General features: G+C 44.7%; 1 protein-coding gene across 1 annotated transcript in view; it reads left to right on the top strand.

The window, feature by feature from the left end:
- Positions 1-15000, top strand: part of itgav (integrin, alpha V) — a 36124-nt gene that overhangs the window by 11082 nt on the left and 10042 nt on the right. The window contains exons 3-23 of the mRNA XM_056388831.1: positions 1252-1343; positions 1743-1857; positions 2694-2755; positions 3687-3735; positions 6587-6709; positions 7160-7204; positions 7542-7585; positions 7784-7840; positions 8942-8994; positions 9665-9740; positions 10270-10399; positions 10525-10622; positions 11261-11354; positions 11494-11539; positions 12752-12859; positions 13082-13137; positions 13308-13462; positions 13617-13748; positions 13987-14054; positions 14212-14356; positions 14714-14806. Of these exons, the coding sequence (XP_056244806.1) occupies positions 1252-1343; positions 1743-1857; positions 2694-2755; positions 3687-3735; positions 6587-6709; positions 7160-7204; positions 7542-7585; positions 7784-7840; positions 8942-8994; positions 9665-9740; positions 10270-10399; positions 10525-10622; positions 11261-11354; positions 11494-11539; positions 12752-12859; positions 13082-13137; positions 13308-13462; positions 13617-13748; positions 13987-14054; positions 14212-14356; positions 14714-14806 (1841 nt within the window). The remainder of the gene's footprint in view (positions 1-1251; positions 1344-1742; positions 1858-2693; positions 2756-3686; positions 3736-6586; positions 6710-7159; positions 7205-7541; positions 7586-7783; positions 7841-8941; positions 8995-9664; positions 9741-10269; positions 10400-10524; positions 10623-11260; positions 11355-11493; positions 11540-12751; positions 12860-13081; positions 13138-13307; positions 13463-13616; positions 13749-13986; positions 14055-14211; positions 14357-14713; positions 14807-15000) is intronic.

Here is a 15000-nt window from a genome sequence, read left to right as displayed (position 1 = left end):
TTAAATCTATCTATAAATATAATATAATTGAAAGTAATGTCATTAGCAAATGTTAGCATGCTAACGTGCACTAAGATGGTAACAATGGTCCTTCCTTAGTAGCCGTCGTAGACCGTGAAGGCTGAACCGAGATCAGGCGGTCTGATTCACGGAGGAACGTGTTGCTTTTTTATTTTACAAAAACTTGAAGTTTTAAGGCCCTGGGTTTTATCAGCTGTACCGTCAGCTGTTGAACTGAAAGAAGGACGCATTTCTGTTTGAAGGAGCCAGTGAGTCGGGGCAGTGCAGTGGCGCCGCTGTGGCGCAATAGGTCAAAGGATGCAGCCACTGAATTGGGACACAGCTAGCGTAGTGTACTCTGACATCTCTGTGGCTCAACCAACGCTATGTGTCATAACTCGTGATTCACATGTTGGATTAAGGATTGACACAAACAACAAACAGATAGACAGAGTCTGTTGTAATGGTTACAGTGCTGTTAAGACGCTAACTTAGCTGGCAGAAAACCCGTAGCATCACGCGCGGCTGATTCACCGCCTTAATTACAGATTAGGGTTCAAATATCCGACTTTTCGCCGAACTTGGGGAAACTAATCCACAGTGTCCGTCTGATGTGGACCAAAAACCAAAGACCTCCATTTAATAAAACGTACTGAGGCTCTGAGATTCAGAGGAAATCCAACAGGCACGGCCAACACTTGTCAGCAGGTTGGGAGTTTCCCTCCCTGACGGGAAAATCCCAAACATTTCCTCAGTGTCTGCGTACATTACCCCAGACCAGGCTTAAGTATTTATCTGCTTCCTATCCACATATTGTGTTGGATTTGTGAGGGACTCCTTTTATTTCAGCAGCGACACTGAGCTCTGTGGTGTTTTCTGTTTTGAACGCAGCATAACTTGAGCCAGCTGGATCCGGGCTGTACATGGCATTAGTGTGGTTTTGATTTCATCACTGTTTATCGGGTTTATATTTAGTTTTCCTCTGAACCGTGTGTCTAACTAACGTTGCTTTAGTGTAGATGTTACACAACTAACTTGTTGAGAAGGTTTGCCCAATGTCCAAGTGCATTTACTCAAGTATTTATATTGAATGTAATTGTCTTCTTCTGGGATGATGTGGCCCATTGGTTGTCTGTCAAATCTGGCAACACTCCTGGTGTGAGATGATCTGACTAATGAAGACCTCTGATGTCTCAAAGTGTTTCTGGTGCCATTTAAACCAGTCAATAATCAGACTGTCACTCTTTGCAGACGACAGGATGAATAAAGACGGGGCTCAGATGGAGTTTAAATCCAAGCAATGGTTCGGTGCCTCGGTACGATCTGATGGAGAGCACATCCTGGTGAGAGGACTACACCACACACACACACACACACACACACACACGCACACACACAGACAGTGACGGCACGAAGCATTGACTGTAATAGCTAAATGAAATTAACTTCATTCATAGCATCAGCCAGTACATGGATACTGAATCGTCTCATTCAAGTAGAGAACTATATATATACTGTATATCTTATTAAAAGTCAAAAGTCAACTTGACGAGCGAGTGTTGAGACATTGCGAGCGCTCGTAACGTCTCCGTGCGGAGCAGAGATGCTCCCTCGCCTGGTAGGACTTCTGACGGATCTGTTCAGTGCGCTCACATCACGTGCACGGTTTGTGTGTGCGACCTGATGCTCGGACTGGTTTGGGTATTTATGTGTGTGTGTGTGTGTGTGTGTGTGTTTTCCAGGCCTGTGCTCCTCTGTACCAGTGGTCGACCTTTGGCGTCTCTGAGCGAGAGCCGGTGGGAACGTGTTACCTGAAGAAAGGAACCACGGTGGTGGAGTACTCGCCCTGCAGATCAAGTCCGTCTTCTTCTTCTGTCTTCTCTTGAGCTCACGTGCATGAAACATGTCGCAGGTGTTGCATGTTTAAAGAGTAACTGAACACCAGGCTGAAAAGCAGAGTTTTGTTGTTCTCTGCGGTTGAAAGTGTTTCACGTCTCTTGGTTGTAGTCCGAAGTGAGCTTTGTTGCTCCTGCAACCTAACAGTGATGTCACAGTGTACTGGAGTACACCTGTACATCACTGCAGGTAAAAAAAAACAAGATTCCCAGGGGGTGTGAAGTTACTCTTTAAAGCCACCATATTTTATTTGAAGTGTTGATACATAAGAAGATATATTTGTGGTTTTAAGAACCACAAGGTTGACTGCTTTGTTGTGACATCACAAAGTTCCAGAAGTCCTGACGGCTGGTTTTAAGGCTCAGTTTCTGAATACAGGCTGTGTGCATTTCTCTGTGGACTGAGGCTTTGATACTTTCACAGTATTAATATAGAAGCTAGAGCTGATCTATAATCACACTACACATGGACACAGACCTTTAGACTATATGGAGTTTTAAAGGACTGAACCTGCAGCTGCCCTTGGCTTTACACAGCTGTAAACAGGATGTGGTAATTATATGTGCTTATTAATAATCGTCACATGATGATATATCAGTGTTGTGTTCACAACATGCTTCTGCTGAAATGAATAAGAAAAAAATCAGTTAGTGCAGGTTTCAGTAAGTAGCTCAGATCCAGTCAGTAGTGCTGCTTTCTAAATCAGGACTCTCTTATAATAGCTGTAAAAATAATTTCTTCTTCTGTCTACTTCTCTTTATATGATATATGACAAAATGTTTGATTTCTCCATCCAGATGCCCACTCACCAGAGGGGCAGGGCTTCTGCCAGGCCGGCTTCAGTGCCGACTTCCTTAAGGTAGGTAACCGAGACCCAGGTTTTTATTCAAAGGGCTTTCCGCAGCAGCACTGTGAGGAGAGTCTGCTGTGGTGATAGTAACAGAGTTGGGAATCACAGGTTGACTTACAATTAGATCAGATTAGATTCAGTAGGTACCAAGAGAACAGATGCAGTTTAGTATCTGACCAGACTGTGGAGACAGGAGCGAAGTGCATGTGGAGGGTGTTTCCCACAGAATTAGATCCTGTTAGGCGACGTCCACACTACTACATGTCCATCCAGACTAACACACCTGAAAACACACACATACATGACCATTCATGTACACTGGGCACGCGTGAGCTGGTGTAAACGGGAAGTAGATTGTCTACTCTGCAGTTGATTAGTCGCACAAAACACTACAAACGAGGAACGGCAAAGACAGCTGTAGCATTAAAATGCAGATTTTAACTGCTGCTAGCAAAAACAACAAGGTCAGTAACACATTATTCATCTTGCTTTCACCACTGGTAGTTGATGCTGATGAGACCCAATCAGGGAACAACCATATGTGTCTACATCATCGTTTCCAAAGGTCTCCGACAACACAACCCCAGAGTTTCCGGCAGCGTTTCCTAAAGTCTCTGTTTTTGATAATTGAAATCTCTGGAGTCGTGTGGACGGGAGGAGGAAACGTAGAAAAAGACATGCATTTTAAAATGAAATGGTAGTAGAGTGGACGTAGCCTGTGGCTGCAGTTCCACTGTGTATAAAAACAGGGTTATGGTTGGGGCTTGATCCTCGGCCTGCGTGTATTTGGGTCTGTGCGGTTGTCGAGGCGGAGGTGTTGTCATTAACCGCTCACACCTCTGGGAATGGAGAAAGTATTCTTTACTGACTTCAGGGACCGAATGAGAAACGAAAGTCATGAAATCTTTTCCTCTGTTCCTCTTTGTTTTTGTGGTTTCAGAACAACAACAGGGTGGTGGTGGGAGGACCTGGCAGCTTCTACTGGCAGGGTGAGTGTTACACTAAGAGAGAGAGAGTGTGTGTGTGTGTGTGTGCGTGTGTGTGTGTGTGTGTGTTTCTATCATAAGCTATGTTTGTGGACAAATTTGGACTAAAGACAAGTTAATTGGGGACAGCTTGACGGAAAGACTTGATTTTTGGGTCAGTGGTGAAGGGTTAGGCAATGTTCAGCCAGTTAAGCATAAAGTACATTTTCAGTACTTAAGTTTAATACATTCAACAATATAATCATGTTATTTTCAACACTACAACAAGTTTTAAAGCTCCATAATTTACACTTTTCCATTTTTTTATTTGAAGTGTTGATTCATAAGAAGATATAAAAACCATCTCAGTGTAGTTTTACATCTCCTCTCTCAGGCTTCTCTCTGGAGCTCTAGTAACAACAGGTCTGTGAGCCAATCAGAAGAGAGGAGGCTCTGAGCCTCTCCTCTGATTGGCTGACTGTTTTCTGACTGATCCAATAAAAATATAGCAGATTTCAGGTAAAAACACTCAGAGAAACCAAATCCTGTAAAGGTTTGGATGGTGGGTCCAGGTGGGCGGGGCTTGGTGACTGCTTTGTTGTGACATCACAAAGTTCCAGAAGTCCTGACAGCTGGTTTTAAGGCTCAGTTTCTGAATACAGGCTGTGTGCATTTCTCTGTGGACTGAGGCTTTGATACTTTCACAGTATTAATATAGAAGCTAGAGCTGATCTATAATCACACTACACATGGACACAGACCTTTACACTGGAGGAGCTTTAAGCTTTTGTAAGTCTGTTTGAATAAAGTCTGCAGAATGAGTAAATGTAAGTTAAAGGTGCCCTGTGTCACAATGGAGTGATGTTTTTTATAGGACGTTCCTGTTTGTTAACATATCCCTACCAATGGTTTCACACTATTCTGATCTACAGGTGGTGCTACTATAGTATAACAAGATACACAGTAATGTGCAATTAAAGGCAGAAGAAGAAGAATGTTAGCTAGTGAACATGGATGTAAACAATGTAAGATTTAAAATATTCAAAAAAGCAGCTTTGCAGTTGTTTTGTAAGGAAGGAAATGCATCTCTCTTTTTTTTTTTAGACAAAGACAAAGAACACAATGTGTTTTGATAAAGAACACTGAACAAAACCTTTCTTTGTTCACAAGAAAACAACACGGCAGCTTTAATTGCTGAAGTCAATGTAAGTCACTTTGGATAAAAGCATCTGACCAGCGAGTGAATGCAAATACAAGACAGGTTTTTCTTATTTGGAAGAGAAACTAATGTGAATAGTATGATCTATTATTATCACAGTTTACAGACCCACTTCCTGCTTCAGCCTTGATCTAGTTATCACTTGCACTCACCTTCAGTTTTCCATTTAGAAAATCTGGATAAACTGTTGGTTTGTTTACGACCAGTCTGACCATCAGACTGCTCGTCTTTCTCTCCCTGTCCGACTGTGTTCCAGTGTTATCGTAACTGATAGAAATAATGAGCAACATTATGAAAATATGTTTCAAGCCACAACTTGTCTTTTTTAGATACGGATTTTTCCCAGAATGTTAAACTGTGACTATTCTCCAGAGCCGGAAACCCATAAATACATAAACTGCTCCGTGAGTGAGTGAGTGAGTGAGTGAGTGAGTGAGTGAGTGAGTGAGGGCGGGGCTTACGGTGCAGAGCAGCCTACAGTCTCTTAAGAGTTTAATGAGTAGGTAAAGTCCAGGTAGGTTTAGGGTTCAGTCAGGGTGTGTGTGTGTGTGTGTGTGTGTGTGTGTGTGTGTGTGTATTGTAATCCAATGCTTGTGTAATCATCTGACATTAGAGGGTATGACACAGTAAACCCTGAACGCTGAGTCAGTCACACATCTCTCCCTCCATCTCTCTCTCTCTCTGCCTGGAGTGTGTAAGCTAATTATTGTTTCCTGTTGACTTGACACACACACACACACACACACACACACACACACACACACACACACACACACACACACACACACACAGCTCTGTTTCTGATTAGACGGTAGTTAACAGTGTGTCTCTGTGGCGGCTCCTTTAATTACAAGTTGTGTGTGTTTTCCTGAACCAGAAGTGTATCCGTGTAAACACAGTTGTGTAACATCGTTCCTTCTGTTCTGCTTGTTGGTTCCTAAGGTTCTGTCACGTTCTGTTCCTTGTGTTGTTCTCCATCACCGTCCTCTCTTCTGAACTTTTCTCTGTGACTTTATTCTCTTCTGTGGTTCTAGTCTTCTCTCTTTGTTCTCCTCCGTTCTCCTCTGGTTTCCTTATTGTTCTTATAATCTCTCTTTGTTCTCTGGTATCCTCTTCTGTTCTTCTTCTGTTCTTTTCTGCTCACTGTTCTCTTTTTTTGTTCTCCTTCTCTCCTGTTCTTTTCTTTTTCCATCCTGGCTACCTCCTCGTTCTTCAGTTTTCTCCTCATTCTCTTCTGTTTGTCCTTTTTATGTTCTCCTCGGTTCTCTTTTCCCTCCTTTTTTTCTCATCCTCTTGTCTCAAAGTTCTCTTATCTTTCTAATGAGTTTGTTTCCCCTTTTTTTACTCATGTTCTCTCCCTGTTCTGTTTTATTCTCCTTAGTTTTTGTCGGCTCTCTACTCGTTCTTTTATCTTCTGCTTTCTCCCTCCTCTTCTTCTCCTCTGCTTTTCTTGTTCTCCTCTTTCATGCTCTGTTCTCTCCCTGTTCTCTCCCTGTTCTCTCCTTGTTCTCTCCCTGTTCTCTCCTTGTTCTCTCACTGTTCTCTCACTGTTCTCTCCTTGTTCTCTCCTTGTTCTCTCCCTTTTCTCTCACTGTTCTCTCCTTGTTCCGTTGTTGTTCTGCTCTGTTCTCTAAGGTTCTCCCCTTCTCTTCTCAGGTCAGCTGATTTCCGATGACATCTCAGAGATTTTCTCTCGGTTTAACGAAGATTTCATCATCCCGTACGCAAACAACCTCGCCACCAAGTCAGCCGGCGCCCACTATGACGACAGTTACCTTGGTAACCACACACACACACACACACACACACACACACCTGTACAGACATGAGTTAATGTCCACTCACAACATTCGCACCTGAAGCTGCAGAAGAGGAGTTTTGTCAGACATGCCGATGTGTGAATATCTGCTCATTGAAACACTGTTTAATGATAATAATAATCATAATAATGATGATGATAATAATGAAATTTACATAGAACAATTCACACATTAAAGCCGTTTGTTTATCTATTTGCAGCACATGTAGTGTCAGATTGATGATGTTGGTTTGTGTTTCTATTTACATGTGTTTTCTTAAGTTGCGGTGCGTTGAGCTCTCAGGGCCACCGTACTCATTTCCATCTAATCACAAATGAATGATAAAGAACAGCTGACTGACAGTTGTCAGTGTAGAGCTGGATCCACTCAGAGTCGTCAGAGGAACATGTTGTTTGTCTGTGTTCTCCAGGATACTCTGTGACAGTCGGAGACTTCAATGATGATGGAAAAGAAGGTGAGGTGAATTCACCACTGTGTTTATATCACTCTTTTTATTCAGAACAGGCTGTTAATCTGATTATTAGATCTAAATCAGATCGAGCTGCGACTTTTAGTTAATTAATCAATTAGCTGATCGACAGCAACGATGAATTGTTTAGTGGTTTATAAAGAAAAAGGTCGTCGGAGGATTCCCTGATGTTTTAATGTCGTGGCAACTGAATATCTCCGGGTTCTGTGACATCACTCTTGGGTGTTCAAATGATTAATCGATTAATAAATAATAATTATTAGTTTCAGCTCTGATTAAAACTAGTCACAGTTATGTTTACACGGCGTTCTCTCCTCTATAGATTATGTGACTGGAGTCCCTCGGGGGGAAAAGGCACTGGGTTATGTAAGTGTTAGTCTGCACTGTACACGCGCACACACACACACACACACACACACACACACACATACACACACACACACACTGTATTAATGGATACTGACATATATATACTGACCATGTGAATTCAGTTGTTGTTGTTGTTGTTGTTGTTGTTGTTGTGTGCTCAGCTGATCTCCGGTGTTGTCTTTCTGATTGTTTCAGGTGAACATATTCAACGGCCTCAACATGGAGTCCATGGTGAACTTCACAGGAACTCAGGTGAGCTGCAGGAGAGCGCAGACAGAACCAGGACTGGTGTCTCTCTGTCAGTGACGTTTCATTTTACATCACACAGCGACTCTGAGATAAACACTGTGTGAAGTGTAAACACTGAACTGAACTAAAGGCCGAATCTCCCACACGCTGGAGGGGGGGGGGGGGGGGGGGGGGGCAGGCTGTCATCAGCAGAGTTAATGACACAGTTCCTCTTAACTTTCCTGTCCCTCCTTCATCTCACCCTCTGAACCCACCATCACTCATCTGTTTACTGCCCCCTGCCTCTCCCTCTCTCTCCCTCTCTCTCTCACTCTCTCTCTCACTCTCTCTCTCTCCCTCTCTCTCCCTCTCTCTGTCCCTCTCTCTCTCTCTCTCTCTCTCTCTCTCCTTCTCTCTCTCTCTCTCTCTCTCTCTCTCTCTCTCTCTCTCTCTCTCTCTCTATCTACCCCCTGATCTCTGACGTCATGTCCGTCTCATGTTGTTGTTCTTGTGGTTGTGAATCAGCCTCTTTTGGGACTTTAAAACTTCTACCTCAGCGACTCTGTAGTCAAACCGCAGTCATGACCATCAGTAGCTGAGCTCAGGATGATGGGTTAGACACAATCCTTCTCTAGAGGTAGAAGAGGTCAAAGGTCGGGGTGAGTCACAGAGCAGTGTCTCCTCAGCTCACCTGGCTCCTCTCTTCCCTCCCTCATGCCTCAGAGACTAAAGAGAGAGAGAGAGCGAGGATGGAGGAGCGTCAGTTGCTATAAGTTTACTGATCATATCAACATCATCTCGGAGTCAGCTGAGCTGCAGGTCACTAGTGCTCAGGGTTTTTAATAAAAACTAAATTCTCCCTCTGAAATACAGTAGAAGATTTTTCAACAGGTAATTTTATTGAATACGGGATTTATACAGAGCTGGAGCTACGTTAACTCTTCCTCCTCCTGTCAGTGAATGTGGTTTAGAAAGCAGCTGTAAACTGTTTGCAACACAGTCTGAGTAACTCACCCCAGCAGTGATTGACTGTCGATAAGTACCAGTGTCTTTTTGCTTGTTTGACTTTAATGTTTTATAATTTACTCCTCTCCTTGTCTCCTCTCCTTGTCTCCTCTCCTGTAGATGGCGGCTTACTTTGGACATTCAGTAGCTGCTACTGATGTAAACAATGACGGGTAAGTCTGTGTCTGACGCGGCCGTTTCCCTCTCAGTGACGGAGTGAGCTCTTTAAACATGAGATCTATAACCTCTGTTCACTTTCCTCTAATCTAACTCCCACCTGTTTGACTTGTTTAAATCAAGCTTTCTAAGAAGTTTAGAGTCTGTGGAAGAAACAGCTCAGACATGTGAAACATGACGAGGATGAGCTTTGTTGTGAGGGGTCACAGGTCAAAAACGTGGGGAGACACTGGTTGGATCCTTAACGATGTTGTAAAATATAAACAATGAAATATAATATATATGTAACATATATCTCCCCTCAACCTGAAGATGTTTATTATACTTTTATCCATGAATGACAGACACATACAGTCACATCAGGCGCACTGTGGTCGGTCCAACACACACACTGCCAGCTGCAGTGAGGTAACAGCTGGTGGCGGTGATGTGTCGTAAAACGCTACAGTGCGCCAGTTTAAAAACAGAGAGGAAGACCACATAATGGACGTGAACTGTTCTAAACAAATTCTGCGCGAGTGTTTTATGAGGCAGGATGTGCATTCATCGAGGACGCACCGTGAGTTTAATGAGAAGTGTTGATGTTAACAGAATGTGTTGTTAATGATGAGAACACCGAGGTGAGAGTCTGCTGCTCATCTGTTCTTCTTCTCTGTCTGTCGGCAGGCTGGTGGATCTGTTGGTTGGAGCTCCTCTCTTCATGGACAGAGGGTCAGACGGAAAACTCAGGGAGGTGGGACAGGTAGGAAACACACACACACACACACACACACACACACACAGATATCTAACAGCTGACTGTGGCTGTTTCCTCCCTCCAATGTTTAAAACAAACTAATACGTCCAGGTTTTGTTACGCTAACGAAGCTGCATGAACTCAGAAAGTATACATCCCTTCACAATAAAAGAGTCCTGCTGTTTCACCAGTGGAAAACCTGAAACATGAAGCAGCAGCAGCGTCAGCAAATGTTCAGGAAGCATCAGCAGTGTCTTCAGAGCGAGAACAGGAAACAGTGAGGCTGATATCAGAGAAGAGAGACGTGTTGTGGCTCGATGCGGCTCTGACAGATCAAAGTGGACTCACCTGGGCCGGTGGGAAAGCAGATTAAATGTTAGCATGCTAACACGAGGCTGAGCGGCCGAGATCTGAAACACTGGACCAAAAGAAAACAAAAACAAAATTCTGTGTACTTACAGCTATAACTGTGTGTGTGTGTGTGTGTGTGTGTGTGTGTGGTGTGTGTGTGTGTGTGTGTGTGTTTGTGTCCCAGGTGTCTGTGTACCTGGGTCGAGGTGGATTTTCCTTCCACCCAGCTCAGACGCTGCCGGGGTCGGAGGTCTACGCCAGATACGGCTCTGCCATCGCAGCACTGGGAGACCTGGACATGGACGGATACAATGGTAAGACACACACACACACACACACACACACACACACACACTTAATTCTGACCAGGTACACACCCCGAGCTCGATAACCCCTCCCTCCAGCTCATGTCTCTCGTTTTCCTCCGTCTCCCCTCCAGACGTGGCCATCTCTGCTCCTTACGGGGGCGCCGACCACAACGGCTTGGTCTACATCCACAATGGCCGCCGTGGGGGGCCCGACCTGTCACCTTCCCAGGTCAGTACCACTAACATCAGATCAATCAGAACAACAGATCTGTTTCTCAACAAACACTAGATGGATTCACATGAAGTGAACATCGTGTTCCTTAGAGGATGAATCGTTATGAGGCTGTTTTGTTTCTGAGCACGTTAAGAACATTTGTTCCCTGTCGGATAAACAGTTGACAAGTGTGTTAGTGTTACTGTGTATTGATGATAAAACAACAGGAACTGAGCCTCAGACTGAAGAGTGATGAGGCAACCTTCCCAACCTTTTTCCACTTGAAAATCTCAAAAACGTTGCCGCCCACATCAGACCACGTAACAACAGGGAGGTTGAATGAAACGTTCTCAGAGCATTTTTTATTTGAATAACAATCGCACATTCAGGAGAGATCACTTTTCGATCTGTCTCTGATCTAATTCTTCCTGTTCCTCCTGTCTCATTTGATTCTCCAGTCTTTCCCATGGATTTCATCTTTTAATACTTGAAATTTGTCAACTTTTGAAATGCAAGTTAGCATTCAAGTTTTTACCCAAACTGAGCATATGAAGTGTTTATCACTGACTGTGTTCTCTGCCACATGTGGATCAAACTCACTGATTCAACAGGAGGGAGGACGTGTGTTCACTTAAAGTTGTGTGTCGTCTCAGGTCCTGCAGGGCAAATGGGCGTCCAGCTACATGCCTCCTAGCTTTGGATACTCCATGACTGGAAACACTGACATAGACCAGAATGGATATCCAGGTACACACACACACACACACACACACACACACAGACACACACACACACACACACACACTCACACACTCAGGCACAGCAGGAGTGAAATGAACGTCTGAGCTGCTGTGAAAAACAGCTGATGTGTGTTTCTGTCTTTCAGATTTAATAGTGGGAGTGTTTGGAGCAGACAAAGCTGTTTTATACAGGTAATCAAAAATCATAGTGTTTGTGTGTGTGTGTGTGCGCACCCCTGCTGTGTGTCTGTGTGTGTGTGTGTCTGTGTGTGTGTGTGTGTGTGTGTGTGTGTGTGTGTGCGCGCACCCCTGCTGTGTGTGTGTGTCTGTGTGTGTGTGTGTGTGTGTGTGTGTGTGTGCGCACCCCTGCTGTGTGTCTGTGTGTCTGTGTGTGTGTGTGTGCGCACCCCTGCTGTGTGTGTGTGTGTGTGTGTGTGTGTGTGTGTGTGTGTGTGTGCGCACCCCTGCTGTGTGTGTGTGTGTGTGTCTGTGTGTGTGTGTGTGTGTGTGTGTGTGTGTCTCTGCGCACCCCTGCTGTGTGTGTGTGTGTGTGTGTGATGCTGCTGATGGAAGCTGAGGAGTTTAATGAGCGAGGCCACCTCTGATATCAAAGAGCTGCTGTTTCCTCCTCCTGACTTTATAGAAGCTGTTGGGACAAATTTAACCCCTTCACTGCTCCACTGGGTTCCCCTGCTCATTGATGTGTTCCTGCAGATAATTAAATCCTGAACGATTAAGTTTAAAATTCAGTTTAACTCAAGTCCAAACACACAGATGTGAAAAGACTGATTGTTTCTGATTTTGAAGCCTGACTTGTTTGTGACTTCGTCTACACACAGCAGAACTAACTTGTCTGGTTTGTAATAGAGTGAGAATGAACCAGAAGATGTTACCAACCTGCCGAGCTGCAAAGAAAATCATTATCTCATTATCATCATATTCAGGCTGAGTGTGAAATCGCCTGTTATCATCTCAATGATGATATGATTCTGTAAAAGTTTTGCTATCGCTACATAGCTAACGTTAGCATTAGCAGCTGTTTACTCACCAGTCTAGAAGAAACGTTGTGAGTTCAGCATCAAACTTCATTCCTCTACTCAGCAACATCTGTCTCCAGAGGTGGAAAGCAACATCAGTGTTAACTCTTGTCTCTATCACTTCTTTTCTTCTACTGAAGTTAGCATGCTAACCAGCTAGCCACTTCCGGTTTGGTCACTTTCCGATAGCGACTCACTGTAGCCTCCAGTCTGCCGTAGCTGCTCAAAAGACGTATTATAACCGCAGCGATGGCTGAAGCCACCGCCAACGACTCCTGACAAGAAACCACGTTCGGCAGCAGAGAAATCGTACAAATAGACCCTTTAAAATATATTATTAATGCGTCTGCTCTTTCCACTTCATCAGAGCTCGTCCGGTGATCAGTGTGAACGCCACGTTGGACATGACGCCTCAGATCATCAACCCGGAGGAGAAGAACTGCACACTTCCTGGACGAAGCACACCTGTGTCCTGGTGAGTTCTCACATCTGTTCAGGTTGTTCTGACACAAACTGCATCACTCACTCAGCTTCCTGTTTAGGATCAATCAAAATCTACGTGGTGCTGCACAATTCATTGAACATTAATCGAGTTGTCGTTGCAGTTAGTAAATACTGCCTCATGTCTTACTGTAATTTGTCATGATGAAACGCCCTTCGGTGACAATAAAGACTTTCTGTCTATGTGTGTCTTCAGTTTTAAGGTGAAGTATTGTCTGAAGGCCAGCGGCCGCGGAGCTCCAGCTACTCTCAGTAAGTGACACACCACCGGCTCCTCTCTGCAGCACAACCACAGACGCTCTAGTGTGTGTGTGTGTGTGTGTTGATTATCAGGTTGTGGTTCTGCAGCTTGAAGGCCACGTCATTATCTCATCTCCTCTGTCAGATCCATAACCGTCCCTCGTATTCTTCTCTGCCTCCAGATTTTCGCGTGGACATCATGTTGGACCGTCTGAAGCAGAAGGAGGCGACCAAGCGCGTCCTCTTCCTGCACAGTCGGACCTTCCAATACTCCAAGAACATGACGGTGTCCAACGGCAAAGGCCCGGCCTGCGAGGAGCAGTACGTCTTCCTGCGGGTGAGGAAACGCAAACAAAGCGAGCTCAGAGCGCCGACGAATGAAACCGAGACAGCCGACAAAATGAACTGATGCGTTGGTGCTAAATATGAAGCAGCAGTAGCTGAGCTGACATCTGTGTGAACGTCTCTCTCTCTCTCTCTCTCTCTCTCAGGACGAGTTTCGGGATAAGATCACTCCCATCTCCGTGGCGATGGAGTACAGTCTGGACTACCAGCAGGCCGCAGACAAAACTGGACTGCTGCCCATCCTCGACATGTCGGCCCCCTCCAACGTCACCAAGCAGGTAACGCGCGCGTGTGTGTGTGTGTGTGTGTGTGTGTGTGTGTGTGTGTGTGTGTGTGTGTGTGTGTTGTGTGTGTGTGTGTGTGTGTGTGTGTGTGTGTGTGTGTTGTAAAGACTGATGTGTCTTTACTCTCCGAACGTTCAGTATTCAACGACTGATCCTCTGTCTTTGTCTGTGACACCTTCGTTCCTTTTGTCCTTTTTCTTTCCTTCCTTCCTTCCTTCTTTCCTTCCCTCAGGCTCACATCCTGTTGGACTGTGGAGAGGACAACATCTGTAAACCTGACCTGAAGTTGTCAGTGAAGAGGTGAGACACTGACACTGTGATTGAAATGAAAACAATCTCTTTGCTTCATATTTTTTTCCATTCAAAAAAAAAAAAAGAAACAAAAATGAAGCTGCAATATTTAAAAAAAAACTTGATTTAGGACATGTTACCATAGTGATTGTTTTCGTTGCCGCAGTGACCGTGGACAGATCTACATCGGCGATGACAACGCTCTGAGCCTGATGGTCAGCGCTGCGAACCAGGGAGAGGGCGCCTACGAGGCCGAGCTCCACATCTACCCTCCGCCACAGGCCGACTTCATCGAGGTCGTCCGCACTCAGGTTCGTCTCCGTCACCCAGAGCTGGAAATCAGGTTTTAATACCAGAGCTTCTGCACACACACACACACACACACACACACACAACACACACACAACACAATACTGTCTTTGGCACCTAAATTTAACTCAAGAACCCGAAGTTCTCAGATATTAGAAGATTGAAAATATCCCTAATGGAGCTCAGGACTCCCCCTCTATGACTGGAACCAAACTACGACAGTTACGTGGCAGTAATTAGGCTCACACACTCTGATAAACAAACTGTTCCCAGGAAATCTCTGGATCTCTGACAAACCCGTTTCAGGTTCTGTCGTCAGCGGGAGATAAAACTGAGATGTTACTTTGTGGTTTCTGCAGGTCTTCACCAGGCTGTCCTGTGCGTACAAGAAGGAAAACCAGACCAAGATGGTGGTGTGTGACCTGGGAAACCCCATGAAGGGAGGAACCACGGTCAGTGGACAGATAACTGAACCAGTGGGCGTGTGATCATGTTGCATTCTGGGTGTTTTTTTTGGTGCTACTCTGACACGTTTGTGGGGGATGGTGGAGCAGATTTAACTAGAAAGTCAGATATCGGGGGGAAACATGAGGAAACAAAGGAAATGACAGGAGCAGCTGTGGATTGTGCAGATTACTTTGCCTTG

The sequence above is a fragment of the Seriola aureovittata genome, chromosome 11 (assembly GCF_021018895.1).
Source record: "Seriola aureovittata isolate HTS-2021-v1 ecotype China chromosome 11, ASM2101889v1, whole genome shotgun sequence".
Lineage (NCBI taxonomy): Eukaryota > Metazoa > Chordata > Actinopteri > Carangiformes > Carangidae > Seriola > Seriola aureovittata.
The sequence above is the reverse complement of the archived record's forward strand: the minus strand, read 5'-3'. Positions and strand labels throughout refer to the sequence as shown.